Source organism: Passer domesticus, chromosome 6, assembly GCF_036417665.1.
Source record: "Passer domesticus isolate bPasDom1 chromosome 6, bPasDom1.hap1, whole genome shotgun sequence".
Taxonomy (NCBI): Eukaryota; Metazoa; Chordata; class Aves; order Passeriformes; family Passeridae; genus Passer; species Passer domesticus.
In genome coordinates, this window is record NC_087479.1 from 35,495,934 (window position 1) to 35,515,902 (window position 19,969).

A 19,969-nucleotide genomic window follows, 5' to 3' on the forward strand; every position below is an offset into this window, starting at 1 on the left:
ACTTACTGGAAATATGCCTCTACTCTTTGGATAAATAGAAGAGTGTAGGTTCACTGGCAGTGAGTGCAGTGGTGGTTTTCTTCCAGTACTGTATCCACTCAGGCATTGCTTTTTAATATTTTGAAAGCTACTGTGGTTTTTCCATCTCTCTACACAAGTAGATGGGAGCCTGTGATAGCTGTTTGGCAGATGTTAACCAGAATCAGATGTCTCAGCTTGAACAGTAACAAAAGGAAAATTCAGTGAACAAGAAATCAATACCAACAGCTGTAAGACAGAGCAATGCACAGACATATATGGACCATTCAGAAAACTCACAGTGGAAAAGTGACATTCTCTGAGAGTACAAGTAGTGATGTCTCTCATTCTTTAAGGCGTTTTGATTTCTTATGTTTGCTATTGCAAACATTGATTTCTGCTTTTTACATTTTTTTACAACTTTTTCTTCTTGCTGCTTCCTTATATTTTGCTGCTGTTTTAAAAGACTGCATTTAAGCTGAAGGGTTTTTTTCTGTATTTTTATCTCCCTACTTCGTTCCCTGTTAAGCCAGAGAATGAGCAAGGTCGTAGAACTTCTCTAGAAAAGTTCACTCGCAGCGTGGTAAGTTCCTTTTCTTTTCCCTCCTCCCTTTCCTCAGAACTTCATTTTCAGCTGGGGGAAATGTGGATGCTTGACTTTTTATTTCATCCTTTATTTTTGCAGCTAGCATCTTTGCAGCTTCTCTCTTAATACCGTAGCTCATCTAAATAGTAGCTCTAAAGAAGGGGCTGGGGGTGGGGGAGAAATGGCATAATGCTCATTCTAGCTTATCATCATTGCAAAAGCAAATCGATTTTTTTGTCTAGAATTAAATACAAAGTTGCCTTTTTGCTACATTCCCACTACAGTGTTTGTTGTGGCTTTTCCTTGCACAATGAAGTAGAAGAGCATGGTTCTCATAGCTCCATTGCAACAGTATCTGTGCGGTTCCTAGTGCATGGATAACGATACCCCACATACATATCCACCCACAGCACTGCGGCCGCTTCCTCTGTTGCCCCCATCTGTCAGTGCTCATGTAAATAGTGATGTGCGATACCCTTTGCCTCATTGATGATACCGATACCGGAAAAGGAGCACAGTCACAGCAGGAAACATGACACTCTTACATCTTTTAGACAAGGAGACAGCGGGACCTCAAGGGCAGATGTTCTCCCTCTTTGTCCTTCATTAATCTCCAGTCTCCAGCCGGTGTGTCCAGAGCTTGGGCAAGGCCTGCTTGCCACACTTGCATTCAGGAATCTGTGCAGCAGTTTTTGTACAGAGCAGGAAAAGCAGGGAGAGGGGGCAGGACCAGAGGCAGATACTGCAAGTGGAGTGGAGTAGCAGGGATACTGGACAGCACAGACTGTGTTTTGAGCTGTATCAAAAGCAGCATGACCAACAGGTTGTGAAACAGGATTCTGCTCATCTACTCTGCTCTTGTGAGACCCGCACCTGGAGTGTTGCATCCAGCTCTGGAGTCCCCAGACCAGGAAAGACATCAACTGAATCCAGAGGAGGACCACAAAGTTGATTAGAAGAATAGAGTACCTCTTCTACAATCAAAGGTTGAAAAAGTGGGTTTGTTCAGTCTGAAAAGTGAAGACTTTTGGGTTATTTAATTGTGTCCATCCAGTACTTTAAAGGAACCTACAAGAAAGACAAGAGGGACTTTTTACAAGAGCATGTTGTGACAGGACAAGGGCGAATGAATTCAAACTAAAACAGAGTAGATTTAGATTGGATGTTAGGAAAAAATCTTTACTGTGAGAGTGGTGAGGCACTGGAACAGGCTGCCCAGAGAACCTGCAGATGCTCCATCCCAGGAGGTGTTCAAGGACAGGGTCGATGGAGCTCTGAGCAACCTGGTCTAATAAAAGTTATCCCTGTCTGTAACAGGGAGGTTGGAACTAGATGATCTTTAAGGTTCCCACCCAAAGCATTCTATGAGTCTGTGACATTCTTGCATATGTGTATATATATATATATGTATATTTATATGTACACTACATACACACACATGGCATATAAATATAGCACCTTTGTAAATCCTGAGAGAAACAGGAAGCTGTGCAGGTAAGTGTGAGCTGCTTTAGAGCAAATAAGCCAAGAGCAGTTCTTCCTGACACTGCTGTGCTACTGCACAAGCAAACCCAAATGTAACATACAAGGCTTTGTAGTACATCCACTGGCAGACTTCCTGGGGAATGTATTTATATAGCTAATGCATATGCACACATTTAAAATATGTTGATACAAAATACATCACTATGCCCATCTGCATATTTACTACTTTCTAAGAGTCTGCCAGGGAGAGGAGTAGGAAAGATTTAAAAAAAAATTTTTTTAAAACAAACTATGCAGAAATATTTACATCAAGTGGTAAATTCTGCTCCCAGATTTGCCAAGTACGTGGAAGAGTAACTCTCACTTTACTAGACTGGCTGGGTTTATAGTTGCACAGCCAAGGATGGATTTTTCTCTTCCATTTGATTTGAAGGGTAACTTGACAAGCTAAGTTTGGGATGCTATGATTAGAATGTAAGGAGCTCTAAAGAAAATTGTAGTAGATTGGTTGGCACTTTAGTGCATTTTTGTCTTACTGGCGAGCATGCTGTAAATATTTTTTTTTTTCATTTCTCTTAATACAGATATAAAATCTCATCTTCTGATGGCATGGTAGTTACCAGAACTTGGAAGAGTCTGAATTTTTTATACTTTGCATTATGGCAGTTTGTCATTGCCATCAGATGAGAAAACAGTCACTATGTCGACATGTGATAATGTCCTCAGAGGACAGTAACACCAGTGAGAACTTTATGGCATAGTCAGGGGACTGAATTAAGATGAAGTTAATTCTGTATGCTCTGGTTCTCCAATATGCACTGCAGCTCCCTGACTGTGTAGGAGTGGAGCAGTTCAGCAGTCCATACTTCCAGAGCTCCACTGTGCTTTGTGATTGCTCATTACAGATCACATGTTCAAGCTGGCCCTGCATAGGCATGAAGAAGTTCAGTGTATGCTTAAGGTTTGGCTGGAACAGACCCCCAGTTTGTCTCTCTTCAAGGGAGGAACACTGAGCCTATTTTGCAAGCAGATTATTATGAGGTCACATTTCCAGTGATGGCTGTAAGATAAATCTCAAAACAAGTAAGGGCTAGAAGTTTATTTGCCTTAAGGAGCCATAGTTGAAGTGAAATTGTCTCCCAGTTTGACTGAACTATTAATTTCCTGTGGATCTGGGCAGTTGGACTCCAGACTTCTCTGCCTGGCACTGGGAGGCCCAGTAGACCCCTTGGAAAATTTTCAGATTTAGCTATAGCATGTGACCCAGTATTTTGGGAAATCACAGAATACAGTTGGAAGGGACCTCCAGAGATCACCTAGTCCAATTCTCCTGATAAGGCAGGGTCACCTAGAGCAAGTTACACAGGAATATGTCCAGGTGGATTTGGAATGTCTCCAGAGGGAGACTCTATGGTCTCCTTGGGCAACCTATTCCAGTGCTCTGCTACCCTCAGTGTAAAGAGATTTATGGGACATAAGTCTGCCAAGCCAATCTCTAACCCAGCCCTCTATATCCAAGGAGAAGTCTCCTTTTCTCTACCCTTCCTCTCTTACTTCCAAAGTCTGGGATTCCCAACCTCAGCACTAAAAAGTGAGGCATTCAGTAACTGGACCTTCTCTGTGTCTTCTGTCACCAGGACATGCATCTGATTCAGCAGCAGCCCCTCATTTTCCCAAATTTTTCTTTTGCAGCTGATGTACTTTAGAAACCCTTCTTGTTGTCCTTCATATCCCTTGCCAGACTTAATTCCAAATAGGCTTTGGCTCTCTTTTCACATCCACATATACTCTGACTGTTCCTTCAGTCCTCCCATGTGGCCACCCCCCTTTTCCAGAATTTGTTTGAGATTTATTAGAAACTCCCTGCTCATCCAAAAGGGTCTCCTGCCCCCTTTGCTTGATTTCTTGCTCATGGTGATACACTGGTCTTGAGCTTGGAAAAAGTGATGCTTGAATATTGACCAGCTCTCTTGGACCCCCTTTCTTCTAGAGCCCTTCCTTTTACATCATTGTACTCAAATCTGGGGAACACTGCAGGTGGCATAGAGCCAGAGCAAGAGCATGGAGGTAGAGGTTCATGATCCTTTCCTTGCTGGAAATACTGTATTTACAGTGTTGCTTTCCATATCAGAGAAAGCTGACTTGTAGCCAGAAGACCAGACACATCCAGCATCTTAGACAGAGAGTCTTCACCTGAGTGAAAAAATCAGACTCTCTAAGTTTGCCTTTTCTGGTTTCTTATTTCTCACCATCTCTTGATTGACAAAGACAGGAAAAAATTCAACATTTCAGAAAGAGAAACAAAAGAGAAACAGTAAAGCTTTGTGTTGACAAACTACAAAGAGTATTGCAGCTTTTTATCTCTTACTTAAGCCCCACCTGTGAAAAATCTTACAGTGCTCCCAAACTGGTCTCCTGCACTGGGTGGAAAGCTGTACACCTGGTTTTAGGAGCACAACTTGGAGCAAGTGGAAGTTGTTTTATCCACCTGGCTCCTGCTTATGTTAGTCATAACTCAGGAGTCAGGGATTAGCTCCAGACAATTTGACATACTTTAGCAAGACACCATGAAGTTCTGCTAGGCAACCAGAGGCTTTCCACCTTCACATGGATCAATGAGGAAAGAACAGGGCTTTACATGATTTTTTTATACCAGTCTTCAAGATCCATTGTCTTGTCTTCCTTGGCTTGATATTTTTGACCAACAGAAGGCATCTCATGACTAATGAATGGACCAAGTTTTTGCACCACATCTTTCTGAAAGCCATGTGCTGTCTGGTCCACATTAAGCATGACAATAAGAGCAAGGTTTTGACAGGGCAATTTTCACTGTGGTGATGGTTCACCTTTACTTCCAGGTCCTTGCAAAGTATCAGCTGACACCTTAGCACCACAGTGCGGTAGCCAAAAGGACCTGTGCCTGCTGTGGTCAGGTCCTTCTGTACCAAACGACATGGTTTGCAGTGCCTGTCTGGATTCCCCTTGGAGTGAGGGAACATCTGTCTGATCCAGCCCCCAACAAGCCAGGCACCCTCAGCCTCCTCAACTCACCTGACAGAAGTCTGAAGCTGTGATGTCCATGTGTTTCATGGCAGCTTTGTAGTCGCAGGACCAAACATGGTCATCAGTCATCTGGTGAGCATCAAAGGGCCACATCTGCATGGTGGATCAACAGAACACTGCAGGGCACATGCTGCCCAGCGCTGCTGGAGCAGAGGGGTGGCAGATGTCTTTTCTCCTCTCTTCAGGTTTTGAAGAGTCCTCAAAAATACATAGGCAGCACGGTGGTAGGATAAACATCACAGTACCTGGCCCCTTTGGCCCTATGTCAGGCTCCCATGCTCTGGAATCACAGGTATAAACTAGGCTGGCTCTTCCATGCTCTCCAGGGTGCCCTGGGGAATGGTCAATATCCTGGAGTTGCAGAGCTGACAGTCTATTGTTTGGGAGCACTTACTAATCCATCTCATTTCAAAAAGGATGGCACTGTGCATGGTGGTAGGTTTATCTTATTACAATTTTCCTTTTGAATACAACAAGGATTGACATTATGAAAGGAGAGTTAGCCTGTCTTCTCTCCCAAGTGAAGATAAATGGCATCATAAAAATCAGACACCATGTATCATATATGTTATAAATAATATCTAGTATTGAAGTAATAACTTAATTTTAAAGACACACATACACACAAATCCATATATCTACATCTCTCTCTTGTGTCATATTTCATCATCTTACTAATTAAAAGGAGCCTGCTATACTATTTTTAGCCCTGCAGCCTAAGCCTAGCTGTTTAAACCACTGTGGTTTCCCATCTGCTTTAGAAATTATTTAATAATCAGATAGACAGAAGCTTAGTTCTCATAAGCTGAGATGATCCTTCAGGGCCAAGTGTAGAAGGAAAATATATTTTAATGAGTACATTTAGGGGAACTGCTGCTGCTTTTTGTCTCACAAAGGAAGCCACCAAGTCTCTGCCTAACTTGCACTGGTAGCCATTTGCATTTAATAAAGGAGGAAATAGGAGGGGGGTCCTTTGTTGCATCTTGAGCATTATCTCTGAAAGCAGCAATGGGTACTTCAGCAATAGCAGGGATTAAACCTATGGATACCAGCCTCAGCAGGTAACTTAGATAAGCCTGGGCCATCATACCCAAATTTGAATTCAACCTTTCCTAAAATGGCTATATTCCAGGGAAGGAATTTTCTCTGGAAAAAACAGGTGTTAAAATTTATGACTCAGTGTCCAGGTGGTGACTCAGTGCCGAGACCTCTGAATTTTATTCCCAGTGGATATTTCTTTAAGAAAAAAAAGGCACACCCATATGTACCACTTTTTAGAGGATAAGAGTTCTCAGTCTTTGTGCTTTAAAGGACAAGAGAGTGACCAGAGCAGCGATCTATTCTTTAGGCAGAATTTTTAAAAATTCTGGCTGAACTGACAGATGTGAAACACTGTTACACAGTATGTTCCTGGACTGGAAAAGGTCTTTAGCTGAAGAAGGCAAAGAATCTCTTGTGTAAATTCAATGCAGTGTTGAAAGAAAATAAGGTGAAGGATGAGATGGTCTGTGTTTGAGCTGTGTGGGAAGTAGACTGTAGATTAAGGATGTAACAATAAGGGTTTTCAAATGACCCTTCTTCAAAGAATCCTGGACATTTTGGATGGAACATTTTGTACAGCACATCGATGAAAATTGAAGATTGTCTCAGTTCCTAAGCACAGGTTAATAACTGAATCGACAGACTGGTCCAGCTTCATTAACCATAGCATAGGCAGAAGGAGAAGCTGGGAAGCAGGAGCTCTTGTCATCCTTGTGTTAGCAGCACCAGTCTAGTGGTTTTGTATTTTCACCCAGAAGCATTGTAGGCGAAGCCCCACATGATATCCTTAATGGCTGTGGAGCCAGTGCTCCACCTGGGTTTCTTATGCAAGTATAACTTTTCCAGAAACAAGAATGACAGGAGGTCTTGTATTCAATGTATTTATCATGCTCGCTGCCCAAAATACTTTTTGTCTGGAGCCTAAAATGCCTTTCTCCTCCTTGCAGTGATGCAGACTGACATTATCATGGTAGCATTTATTTTGCTTTAGTTTTCTGGTATCTTTTGGTAATTTGATATTGAACAATTCTTGTTTCAGGATGTAAATGCATCCCAGTTCAGTGCCCAGAGAAATCCACAGTTGCATATTTAATTTCAGTTCCATATGTATCTGCTTTCTTGCATTATAAAGCTGTGAAAGCTTTGGTTTCTACCCTGATTTTCCTGGCTGTCCCTTCCTTGATGTCTCCCAGCTCCATGTTGTCACTTTTGTTTTTCCCTGCTGCTTCTTCCCCATCTTCCTGACCCTGAGCTTCATCCCTTGGCCACTGCTATTCATGCTCTTTTTTATGTTTTCTTGGTTTGTGTACTGCTGGATCAGAGTCCGAGTCAAACTCAGTCCTATTCTTAATTCATTAGTGTGGTGTCACACAAGTGAAATCTTATCTTCCTCAGGTGAACTGTGTGATGTTTTGTACAGCTGTGTCACTGTGATGTATTATAAATAGTAACCATGAAAGCAGTGAAGAAGGTGTAAGGCTGGAGAAAGAATTGCTGCCCAATGTCATCTTTTTAACTAGTTCCTTGATAATCTCATAAAGCCGTCAATATTTACCACTTTTCCCACTTTTTCACTTTCCCAGCTCTACCAGCTTACATAAATAGATCACAGCATTTGAGAATATGGAAAGTATTCACAACCTCCAATAATGGCAAAGGTTTAAGCCATTATTGGTAGAGAATAGTGGTTGAAAAAGTGGAAAGTATAAACAGGTGATAAACTGATATGCTGGTGAAGTGGTTATCAGAATAGACAGCAAGAAGGTAAAGGATACAGGAGTGGATTCCAAAGTTTTTTAGATTTGTCATCAAGAAAAGACATCTGGGAAAAGGGTTCTTTTTGTCTTTGGAAGGTATTTTACTTTAAAAGAAAATGTGCTCATTTAACTACTCCAATCATTACACTGGCTTGTGCTGAGAAAAGGAACTTGCATTACTGAGGTGGTGGGAAGCATCAGAATGTACCCAAAGCACAAAGGGGCTGCAGCCCGTGTTTGCAGCCTGCCCTGTGACTGTTCCCTTGGTGTGACAGCCAGGCAGTGTGCACAGCTGGTGCTGCAGAGGGCTGCATGCGTGGCCTGCACGGCGCATGCACTGACTCGCCGCTGCAGGCAGGAGTGTGCCACGTCTGCTCTTGGTATTGTCCTGGGACCTTACCCACTTTGGTCAGGGTAAGTTGCATGTGTCACCTGTATGCTGCACAGTCTGCTCTAGATACATGGCTTCCTTTAAGGGGTAAGTATCCATTGTTTCTAGTTGATGAGTTATCCTTCCTAAAGGCACTGCTGTGTAGTGCTGCTGGCACAGGATGGCAGCTTCCTTTTGCCCCTGTAAGGGCAAAGTGAGTGAGTGATCTTTGTGCATACCATTTGTGAAAGTGTTTGAGGACCCTTCTGGATGAAAAGCACAATACAGAGTTCAAACACACCCATTATTAATTTGCTGTATTTTATTTGAGCCACACACAAACCCTGGAAGACAAAACCAGGTACCTTCTCACTACAGACAGGTTTATCTGCAGATATTAAACCATGACCTTAGCAAGGTGTTTGGGAGGGAGGTGTGCTTAGCCCCTGCTGTGATTTCAGCCAAGTTTATTTTGATACTCCAGAGAGATTTGATATTTCAGTGGTGCATTCATTTTCCTCTGTGCAAGACATTTACATATCTGGTTCCCAGTTGTGCTGAAAGCTGTCAAAGAAGCTGAGTCCTTTGTACAGAATCACACCCTATCCTAGAGACAGACCAGCAATATTCAGTTAGGGCATTTCTGAGGTGGCTTGAAAAAGCAGTCTGCTACACCATTGTGTACTGGCTGCAGTGATCCATCTGCTTCTCTGTCTTCCTGGGTTTTTGTCAAAGGAAGGAAAACATGCTGAATTTGCAGTCCATAGACAGCTTCAACCAATGCCACAACTGGTTCACTTTCAGCTATAAGGAGCCCAGTCTGTACCACAAAAGAAGAGGATCTTACTTGTGGTGCTGGTGGGATGGTAGAGGAGGGCTGCAGCTGTTATGAAGCTGTGCTAGGAGAGGGTGAATACACAGATCCTGGTTTGTGCCATATGCAGTGCTGTACTGGTTTTTCTCCAAGCAAAGTGCAATGCCTCATTTAGGAAGCGTAAGAAATCCTCACAACTTAAAATGTGAATAGATGATACTGGTTTTAATTGGACTGAAGCTCTGAACTGTTCCCATAAGAGAAGTCAGCTAGAAGAGCAAAAAAGCAATATCAAATGTGGGAATGTAACCCATGGTGGTCGAGCTTCACTGTGATGGGCAGGAATGGCAAGAAGCTCAGGTAACTTGTCAGTCAAGCCTTAGAAGAGGAGTGGGGCCCACTCTGCAGGAATTTGGAGGTAACTCATGAGACTGTGCTGGCAAGAACAGGTGAGCATTCCGCATGCTGGGAGCATCTGGCCCCACCTTACGCTCTACAGCCACTTTGCAGCTCCTGTTTTCAGTTTGTGTCAGTGTGTAATCAGTGATATTGTCTGCCACATTTTCTGTGTTAATTTATGTTACTTATGTTCATAGTTTATATGTCTGTGTTTATTTTGTGCTGAACTAAGTTATTTTCCAGTATTATGTTTTTAATTCAGTTTCTGATTTAACTTCATTAATTTATGTTATGCTTATCTTATGTTGACAATGTATATCTTAATGAAAAAATCTAATAAAAATAGTATTTTTAAATGGCACAAAAATAAAGCTTCTCCAAGCTCTGCATTGTAATATAACATTGAAAACCAAACAGTGCTAGGACCATGACAATCTCTTCAGAAGTAAAATTTGGTTGCAGGATTTTGTCTGTCCACTGCCAAATTTCTTGTAGTATGTTAGCTAACAGATAGGAAAACTGAGCATTGCCTGTGATGATGTAAAAAACCTCAGATTCAAGCTGATGGAAGGAGAATTACCTCACCTCCACTGGAGATGCAGACTAGCGCCAGTTCTCTGCAAAAGGGGATGGGGCAACAGTGCTCCCCAGGAGATGACTTCTCTTCCAGGAAGGTGATGCTTCTGGCAGGAACAGATTGTGCAGCAGACTGGGAAAAGGAGAGCCCTGAGCACAAATGAGAGGTAGAAAGCAAGAAGTGGGGCCAGCTGTAGCAAACAAAGCCCCAGGCTGGTGGGTGGAAATTGTGGAGGTGAGCAGTCAGCGTGAAAGCACTTTGGTCTGTACTGACATGGCAAAGGGGAGCCTGTGCTGCCATCTCTCCTCTCTCCCACTGCTGCAGCCACAAAGCTCCTTATGGGATAAATCCTCCCTGGTGTTCAGGTAAGTTGTTGACAACATGCATGGGAGCTCTGGCTTGTGCATGCTGGGGTGGGGAATGTCTGCATGCTGAATTGCACCATGCTGGGCAGAGCATACCAACATTGTGTGAAGTCATGGGTACTGGACAGAACTAAACTTTTCATTTAAAAATATTTTTTAAAGTTCCCACTCTTTGCTTCTCTTCCAACTGTGCAAAGTGCTAGTTTTGGCAGATAAAAGCAAGGAGCAAGATGGAAACTCTGCTGGCTCATACAGTAGGTTTCAAAGGAGTGCCGTCCCTTTTTTGCATCAAATCCCAGACACCCTTTTTCTCCTTCTTGGCTTCTTGGCTATGTTAAATTGCTGAATTTTGCTTCATTAAAATAATTGTTGATTGCATGTAACACTTTAGCTTAGTAGCTGCTCAGCAAAGGCTCAGCCACTGAAGATGGTAACCATCTCCTGTGACCTGCAGGTTAATATTTATTTCCTTTATTCAGGCCTCAGTGAGCCCTGATGGTCCACAAGTGCTGAGATCCAAAACTCTGCTGGACATGTAGTCAAGCAGTTAGGATGGCCACATACTTGGAAGTCATATTCTAGGGGACAGTTTCATTAGGTTTATTAAGAATTCCCTGATTTTTTTCCTTAGGATACTCCAGATTCAGATTTTACACTGTCTTTAAGAAATGGCTCCTGTCATGGGGGTGTTCAAGGGCAAAAAAAAAACAAACAAACAAAAAAAAAACAAACAGATTCATTCAGCAGCACAGAGAGAACTGGGTATAACCTTTGCCAGATGCAGTGAAGCTCCATGTCATCCTTGCCTGTAAGCTGTGGAACAACTCAATTTCTTGCAGGACATGAGAGAGAAGGAAGCCTTCCTGCATCCAAGACAACACCCAACATATGCCGTACAACATATGCCCTACTGCTTGTGCTATGCTGTTTCAGTGACAACAGTCTGGGCTTTTAATTGTTGTAACCCTAATTAGTAGTGACAAATATTTTGGGATTGGAGGACTGGGGATTTCTTTATAGACTTTAGACCCCCTGTAAAAAGTTCACTCCTTACATCCACTCTAATCTTGCCTTAAGTTATTCAGCATATACATGTGGCACAGTAAAAGAAGCACTGAAGTGTGCTGAGCTTGAGATGGTACACTTTCCAAATCCCCTGCCAGCCTGGCTCAAATGAAATTTCTCCTGGAAATACAGCAGTTGTTGACATTCTCCTCCAGTGGGGAAAGGAGAGGTAGAGACAGCCACTGGTTTCATGCTAAACAAAGATGCATGGAAGGAAAACATAATTTATTTTGGTTGAACCTTCTTAAAGAAATTAGGTGCTGCTTGTGCTTAAGAACTATTTCAGCCACCTCCAGCTTCTCAGAGCAGCCTTTCACCTGACTGACTCAGGCCTTCACACTATGCAGCTTCAGGGAAGAGTTGTGGGATCACAAAGAACACAGGAGTGCATCTCACCTCTGCTGTCTCAAGGTGGGCACAGGCCACCCTCTCGGTTACCCAGATGCCTCTTTTCCAAACACTGAGCAATGACACTAAAGCATGCTGTCACCATCCTGGACTCTTTGGCCATGGACACCCTCTTGGCAAGCAGGGCCAGGCAGGTTTGGATGGACTGGCAGGGGGTCCTGGGGAGAGTGCTGGCTGCCTGTGGGATGAGACCTGCCCCATTCCAAAGAAGCCTTTGTGTGTGCTGCACTTAGGCTTTTCTCAGTCAGCTGATGCAAACCTTTTGTGTCTCCTGATGGGCTTTGTGTCTTTGAAGCCCTGCAGGGCTAAACCTGAAACAGAGATACTATGGGCCAGCCCCTCAAGTGGTGTAAATCAGCAGCACTTCTGTGAAAACAACTGAGTCATGTTCATTTATATCAGCAGGTGGATTGCAGATCCCATCCATCTTTTCCACCTGTTATACACTGGTTTACTCCCTCCTTGTTCATGTTAATAATAGGAAAGAGATACCAGGTTTCCTAATGAAATGCATGCATTTTTTCCTGATCCTCTTTTATTTTAATGAGGAGGTCTAAGATGAGAGAATCCTAAACCAAACACCTGCATCCCAGCCAAGCCCAGCCTGCAGATATCCGTATCACTCAGACCCATGCCGTGAGGCTGACACTTTGCCCTGCATTGGGTTGAAACAAAATCCCCTACATCAGTATGCCTCTAGTTGGGGGCTGAACATTACAGCACTTTTGCTTGTAGTCAAAAATGTCACAGCATTAATCCCTTTATGCAATTTCAGGGATCCTTTTGCCATCTGTCCTAACACAGAGGTGAACACAACAGCCGAGCAGACAACATTGCTGCTTGCTTCTTGCTGTCTTAAAACAGAGATTCTTGCACCCATCTGTTTGCATGTCCCTGCCCATGAGGCCATTCCCCGGCGCAGTTATCCTCCCAGACAGACGGGCTTTGCACTGGGGACTCATCCCAGCCTGCAGGCGGGAAGATTCTGCAGTTCCCAGGGTAACGCCTTTCCCATGAGACGGGGGAGCTGCAGATGGAGGCCATTGCTTTTCCCCGCAATGAGACGCAGTTTCCACAGGGAAACCCAAGAGCAAAGTTTTGCTCTGTGCAAATCATGGCCATTGGTTTCGTTTCCAGCCCACCACCTTCTCCAGGGCAGCTGTCCCCTCTCCTCAGCCTGGCCTGCTACCGGCGTTTCTCCTTCCTGCTCTGAACACAGGAATGATGAAAAGAGGAATGTGGAACAGTGTTTGCTCCTCAGCCCTGCTGGAACCTGACGCAGGGAGCTGGCGTAGCCCCAAGCCACCTGCCTGTGAGAAGATAACAAGAGGAGCTGCCTGGCGCAGATTAGTTAGAGTCTGACTGAATAGGCATTATATAAACCAAGGATTATTTGGGGTTTTTTTCCCCTAAGGAAGTACCCAAATATTGGTGGAAACTAACTTTTTTTTTCTCCTAAACTCAGCCATGTTGTTCTTCCAGGAATTAACATCCATATCTTTACCTTCTTCCTATAAAAAGGATTCAGGGACTGATAACTGTTTAGCGCTCTCTCTCCGGGAATTCCTCAAGAGCTGCAAAATGACAGCTGTGGTCTTAGTCCCCCAAGCCATGTTGCCCTGCAGACTTGGCCACCCCCTGGGGGAGCACTGGGCCAAGCTTTACAACAGTGCATTTAAAAATAGTGATAATCAAAAATTTGATTTATACTGCAAAAAACAAACAACAACAAAAGATACATGTGTATCTTGAATGGTGTGTCTGCAGAGCTCTGGGAGGGAGCTGGCCATTGCCATGCTGAGCCCTGTCTGTGAGGCACAGAGCAATGGATGTGGCCTCTCCTGCCAGGCAGGACAATTGGCAGGATGACAGTGTTTCCCTCAGCCAGCTGCTGGTATACAGAACACAGACAGATTAGGCCGTGTGTGCTCATGCAGCTGAACAAATTATTTGGTGAAAGTCACACATCTCAGTAATGAAATGCTGCTTCTGTAGGGAACAGCTACATCCTTCTGGAACAGCCCTACATGGAAAGAGATTAGAAATCAAAGGGAGGTGGGAAATGTTTCTCTTTTCCTAGAGTGTTAACTTGTTTAAAAATATTTATTTCAGATAGCCTGCTAATTTTTACATTTCAAATTTTTCTATATTTTGTGCTTACTCATTTTTACTGAATAATCTGTTTCTCTTGCTCTTTTTGTGGCTCTTTCTTTGAAACAGCAATCAGTAAGATTTCCTATTGCAAAGGAAATCTTGGCTAAATATAGTAAAGAAGAGGAGGTTGTTTAAGAGCTGCTAGGTATTCTACAGCTCTCTGGTATTCCCTGAATGTTTATTTCAAGCAATACTTTTTTTTCTTTAAGAAAAACACAGTTTTTCAAGAGGAAAGCTCACCAAAGAAATACAGCAACTGGTGCAATACCTGAGATAATTTTTCACTGTGTATCAGTAATTGCAAAGTCATCAGTATTTCCTATGTGGATATCCCTGTCTGCAAATGGAGAACACTGGCTGCAGGTCCTTAAATAGGTCCTGTAGGTCCTTAAATAGGTCCTGTAGGTCCTTTGCTCCTGAAAACAGATGCTGCATGGTCTAAGTTAGGGAAGGAGTTCAGATGTGCAGGTGACCTTCCTTCTTCCTAGTCCTTGGTCCTGCCAGTAGGAAAGCTCATGTGGGTGACAGCAGGGCCTGAGCAGGGCTGACACAGCCACACTCTTGCATCGGCGGCTTGCAGGAGAGCACAGGGAGGGAAGGGAGACCCAGCAGGAGAGAACAGCCACCAAGCCATGAGGCAAGTGACCAAGGAGTGTGCCAAGGTGAGTGATAGCAGGGCAGGAACAGGCTAAACTGTTTCTGAAATTACTTTTTACCTAGACCTGGTGGATGCTGTGCAGCTGATACTGATTCACAGACTGTGGGAGAGACATCCCAGTTTCCACAGCAGCCTTGGCTGTGCATCCCTCTCAAGCTGGGTAGAGCTCTGCACCAGCAGGAGAACAGCAGAACGAGTAGCAGTGAGTGTAGGACAGGGCTTTGCTTTTACCAGTTCCCATGAAACTGGAGAAAGGAAATATCTTCATGAGACCGGGTCCCAGGGCACAGCCTTGAGTGATAGCCACTGGACATCATTAGGCACAACTCCTCCTTGCCAAACAACTTTCCTGGGGCAAAACTGCAGGCACATGACATTCTATAGGCAAGCTCACCCCACCTGCCTCCCTTGTCACAAGAGCCTTGTGCCCCACTCTGGGGGAAGGCCCCTGCCTCTCACTGCCAGAGAAACCATTCCAAGACATCACTTACACCTCTGGATCTCTTCTGTCTGTTTGTCCCTCCCTCCAGGGAAAGTCTCTGGCAAGCAAGCGCCTCACAGGCCTGATGCAGTCCTCCTGACAGCTGCAGCCGACCGCCCCGCGGGAGAGACAGCTGGGACCACTGCCGGGGACGGGGCATTTCAGGGAGAGCAGGTCCCTGCAGGGGAGACGGCCTGAGCAAGTGGAAGCAGAGCCACACGCCAGTGGAGCACCTCTCTTCACAGTTTACACCAACACTTCCCCGCCTGCACAGCTCCTTAAGGACCCTGAGCTCTGTGCAGGTACTTTGTTTCCAACTGAGGTTTGGAGAACACTTCACCATACACGGGAGGTCAACAAGGCGAGGGCTTGCTGTCTTGTTATTTAAGGAAACAGACCCAACCACAGCTTGGAGAACGAAGAGCTGAGAGAGATCAGTGTTTTTCTACATCTCTTTTCTCCCTGGCACAAACATGACTGTAATAAGATGGCGCCACAATCTCATTTACTCCCTTTCATGTGGCTGTCTGGATCCAATAAAATATCTGGATATTTTAGCTGGAAGCTGCTTCTCCTTCTCACTAAACCCCAAATGCATTTTGCCTGCAGATTCACTGACTTTGACTTGGTTTTTCTTTCCTATGTTTCTTCTCCTTTAAAACAATGAGAGAAAAAAAAAAAAGAAATGCACTATTTTAAGTTCATCACTCATTGTCCTTCCAATAGCAAGTAGCACATCCAGAGATGATGGCCAGATCCTCAGCTGAAGTCAGGAAAGCAGGAGTGGTTTTCATCGCCTGAGGATCTTCCCCCTTGAGTCAGACTGATCCTGGTGCAAATTCTCTGACATCGGCGGAATCATTCTGCATGTGCGTGTAGTGCAAATGTGATCGGACTCTGCCTGATGCTCAAAAAGAAATGTTTGAGATGTGCAATGCACACACACACACACACACACAGTATTTTAAAGTGAGTCGGTTTATATTTTATTTAATTTTCTATTTATTTAAGATTTTGCATACCTAATCAATGATGGATGTTCAAACTTTTCTCCGAGCAAACCAAACAGGACTCCAGCTCTCCAATCGGAGAGGGCCAAAATCCATTCACTTGTGTCCAGGGAAAGGCAACTCTGATGTGGGCAGGTGTCAAAATTCAGCCTACACTGCGGAGGGAATTGTTGGCATGAATGGGCAGGGCACTGGGTGCCAAGTGACCCACCCTAAACAGCAGCATACCCAGCTGTGATATCATGCTCAGATAACTGACCCTGCTGAGAAGCATCATTCTGAGAGTGAAATTGCACCATTGGAAGAAATGAGCTTCCACTAAAACTCATCTGACCTGCAGCCCATGAATGCAACAGCAAAAGATGGCCCAGTAACTTGTTTCAAGCTGTTGGAGGTATGGCAGTTAGGATGAGGACAGGACTGAAGTGACTTTATTATGAAATCCACTTATACTAGCTGCAGATAGGAAAATGACCTGCATTCACATACAGTATACTATCTATAAAAGGAATTTCAAGACTCAGCTGACTCACAAAATCTCCTCTATTTTGTAAGCAGTTCAGATCTGAAGCATACATGCAACTAGACATTTCTTGGTCTTCTTCACTCATGCCAAGGCAAACTGGCTTTTTGTACAGGTGGTAGAAACTGCTATATGGCTACAAGTCTGCATTCCTACCTAGACAAAACCATCTAGCTAAGTAGACAGCTGGCTATCAACAACATTCACTTCTGAAGCAAGTATTATTCTAATATCTAAGGCCTATGTATGCACAAAAACATGCCAGCATAGTTTCTGTCAGAAAAAGAACCTTCATCTTTGCCCATGACAGTTCTCATTCTCATATCTCCTTTCCTTCCTGCAGAAAAGTCCTCATATCCATTATACCTAAGGTCCATTCACCTGCATGAATGTACAGTAGACTGAGTATGATCTTTGTTCTTTACACATGCCTATACCCTAAACAGCCTGCTGTCTGAGGCCTTCAGACCAAATTCATCCTCCATGAAACACAAGCAAGTTCCAGGACTGCAGAACCATAAATGTCCCTGACATTCTTGTGGTCCTCTGCCTCTGAAGAGGACATTTGGTTCCCTCCAAATTGTCACTTAGCTGTCCTTGCAGGACCTATTTGTCCTCTGTTGCCCACCCAGCCCAAGGGTCCCCTTGGAAAATAGCAGGTCTTTGTGTATTAAGTTCACATGTCCATTCATGCATATGTGCCCCCTGGGTCATCCCTAGGAAAACACAGAAGTCATCTCTTCTCAGAGCCTTGTAGATGGTGTTTTTATCTCTGTCAAACCCTCCAGTGCCATGCATCACTGGAGCTCTGTAAACCAACAGCTGCTCACCCTCCAAGCTACTCTGCTGCCAGTGCTGCCCAGCTACAAGGCATTTCCCATGGGAGATCTGTCTTGTGATCCCTCCAACTGGTCTGCAGAGCATTCCTGAGCAAGATGTACATATAAAACATGAAACTGGTGTGTAGCAAGGAGCAGGGATAGTAAAGTGGTATATGTGCTTCTCTGCTTTGCAGTGAGTTCCTGACAGTGGAGAGCTTGTATCCTGGGAGAAGGATGGGGTAGCTCTGCAGAGGTACTCCTCAGGTCCTGCAGCACGGGAACACATGTGGGGAGGACTGGAGAGTGCTGGTGGGTGATGGGACAGGTAGAATTTGGGTTATGGTCTGTGCAGGCAGCAGAAATGCCAGACTTTAACCTGGAGATGTGCTGCTGCCCTGTGAGCAACACACTCTGCTTTGTCTTTCAGCTTTATTCCTGCAGGACGGTCATGCTGGCTCCGACAGTATTTTGCCTGTGGGGAATATTCCATGTTTGAACAGTTGAGCACATGGAGGGAATTCTTACAGACACGGAGAGTGTGCATATGGGTGTGCATCAGGGGGCCTGGATGCTGAACAGCTTGCCATTTAAATGCACACTCGTGCAAACTAATCTGCTCAGCAATGGCTAGCTGAGCAGACAGAGCTGCATATCCTCTGGAGGGAAGAAAGCTCTGCTCCTCATTTCCTGACTAAATTTCTCCAAAGCAAACATGAGAGTAGACAAGGCCTCCTCCTGGGAATACATATTAACCCTTCTTCACATGTCTTTTACTTCACATATGGTGATACAAACATGTAACTACTTCCACATGAACCACATCCTTGAATTATTGCTTTTTAATGACCTTGCTTATTCCAAGTAATGCTACTTTTGTACACCCAGTGGTATCCCATTGAGCACTGCAAGCTGTACTCTGCTGCTTTCTAAGTGTCCGGTGTCTTCCAACTACCTCATCATGCTGAAGATGAGTTAGGAAATCAGCTTTCCACCTCTGTTTATGTTCTAAATGGCATCAATTCGAGGAAAGACAGTCTGGAAAGCTTCTACAATGTCCCAGCTGTGCAACCTAGCTACAAAACTACCCATACTTACAGGGGTATGGCTGTGAAATATGGCTGTGCACTGTTATTTGGATAATAGAGTATCCAGAGCACTCATGGCTACTGTGGCAAAACAGCAGCAGGACAAGCACTAGGAAAGGTTCGACGAGCCACTGCAGGCAGCGTTAGGCTGAAGCAAATGGATTAATGTACTCTCAGTATAACTCAGCACTAAGATCCCATAGAGTACTGTAATAAAATGGTAGCAGGGCAGCCATAAAAAGTGGCAGTAAGCTGACATAATAATACCAGAATAAATGTAGCAATAAGGTAACACAGGCCACTGCAGTAAAGTAGCATTTTGATAATGCAGCAATAAGACACAACAGGATGCTGCAGTAAATTAGTTTGGGGAATAAGGCAGTAATAACAGCATGTGTGGACAAACAGTGGTACATTTGTACCAGGTACTGCAGCAATAAAGATAACATAAGATGTCCTAGTAATAAGTTACTACAGTAACAACAATATGATGCACTGTAAAGTTATATCAGGATGCTTCCATGCTGCAGTCAAATCCTACAAGAGGTATAGTGAGACAATGAAGACAAAATATACCCCTTTGCTGACTGCAGAATGTGAATAAGTTTTATGCACTGTAACCCAAATTCTGAAATTATCTCAGCAATGCCAATCTCATTCCCGCTTTCAAGGAAGCTGAGGCAACAGTGTTCCCCCACCCAGACAATTATTTTGGTCTGAAAATACAAAATTGACTCATTGTCTCTTCAGCCAAATTGTGACAGACTGTGGTGAAGTTCTCTGTTTAGTCCTACTCAGGTGAAACCCTGGTGGTTTTGGTAAGTCCTTTGCCTTCAAAAGGATTTGGCTCTCTCATCTTCTGGCATGGGTGATGCTTTTAGCCTAAAATTATTAATGGTTTGGGTGGGAGAAGGGGAACCCAGGTACAGAACATCTGACTGTACCAGTCTGTTTCCTAAAATGCACAAATAAATGGAGCATCCTGGAAAAGTCAAAGCAACAAGGACCAAATCTGTTCTGTCTGTCATGCACTCATGCACACAAAAATAATCCTCCTGGAACCAGTGCAAGCCCTGGGTGCATCCATGGGCAGGCCTTGGCCTAACCCTTTTCTCAGTGTCCCCAGCAGAATGACAGAAGCAATGTGTCTCTCCTTTCCTGTTTTTCCATTTATTTTTTTTAAATCTAACCTCACCCTCTGTATGAAATGGTCTTGGAAAAAAATTCATTTGCCATAACACAATATGCAGTATCATGGGCAAGGAATAGGTCTGTCCAAGGAATTTGCT

The 19,969-nt window shown here is 44.0% G+C and overlaps 1 protein-coding gene across 9 annotated transcripts in view; it reads left to right on the top strand.

Moving 5' to 3' along the window:
• The window catches only part of RGS6 (regulator of G protein signaling 6), a 260,910-nt gene extending 241,219 nt beyond the window's left edge, over positions 1 to 19,691 (top strand). For 7 of the 9 annotated variants that reach the window (XM_064424434.1, XM_064424439.1, XM_064424438.1 and 4 more), the window contains 2 exons: positions 548 to 601; positions 15,291 to 19,691. In XM_064424434.1, the coding sequence (XP_064280504.1) occupies positions 548 to 601; positions 15,291 to 15,341 (105 nt within the window). In that variant the 3' untranslated portion in view covers positions 15,342 to 19,691. Of the gene's footprint in view, positions 1 to 547; positions 602 to 888; positions 1,148 to 15,290 lie in introns of those variants that run through there. The other 2 variants (XM_064424436.1, XM_064424437.1) reach the window with 2 other exon arrangements.
• The last annotated feature ends 278 nt before the right edge of the window (positions 19,692 to 19,969 follow it).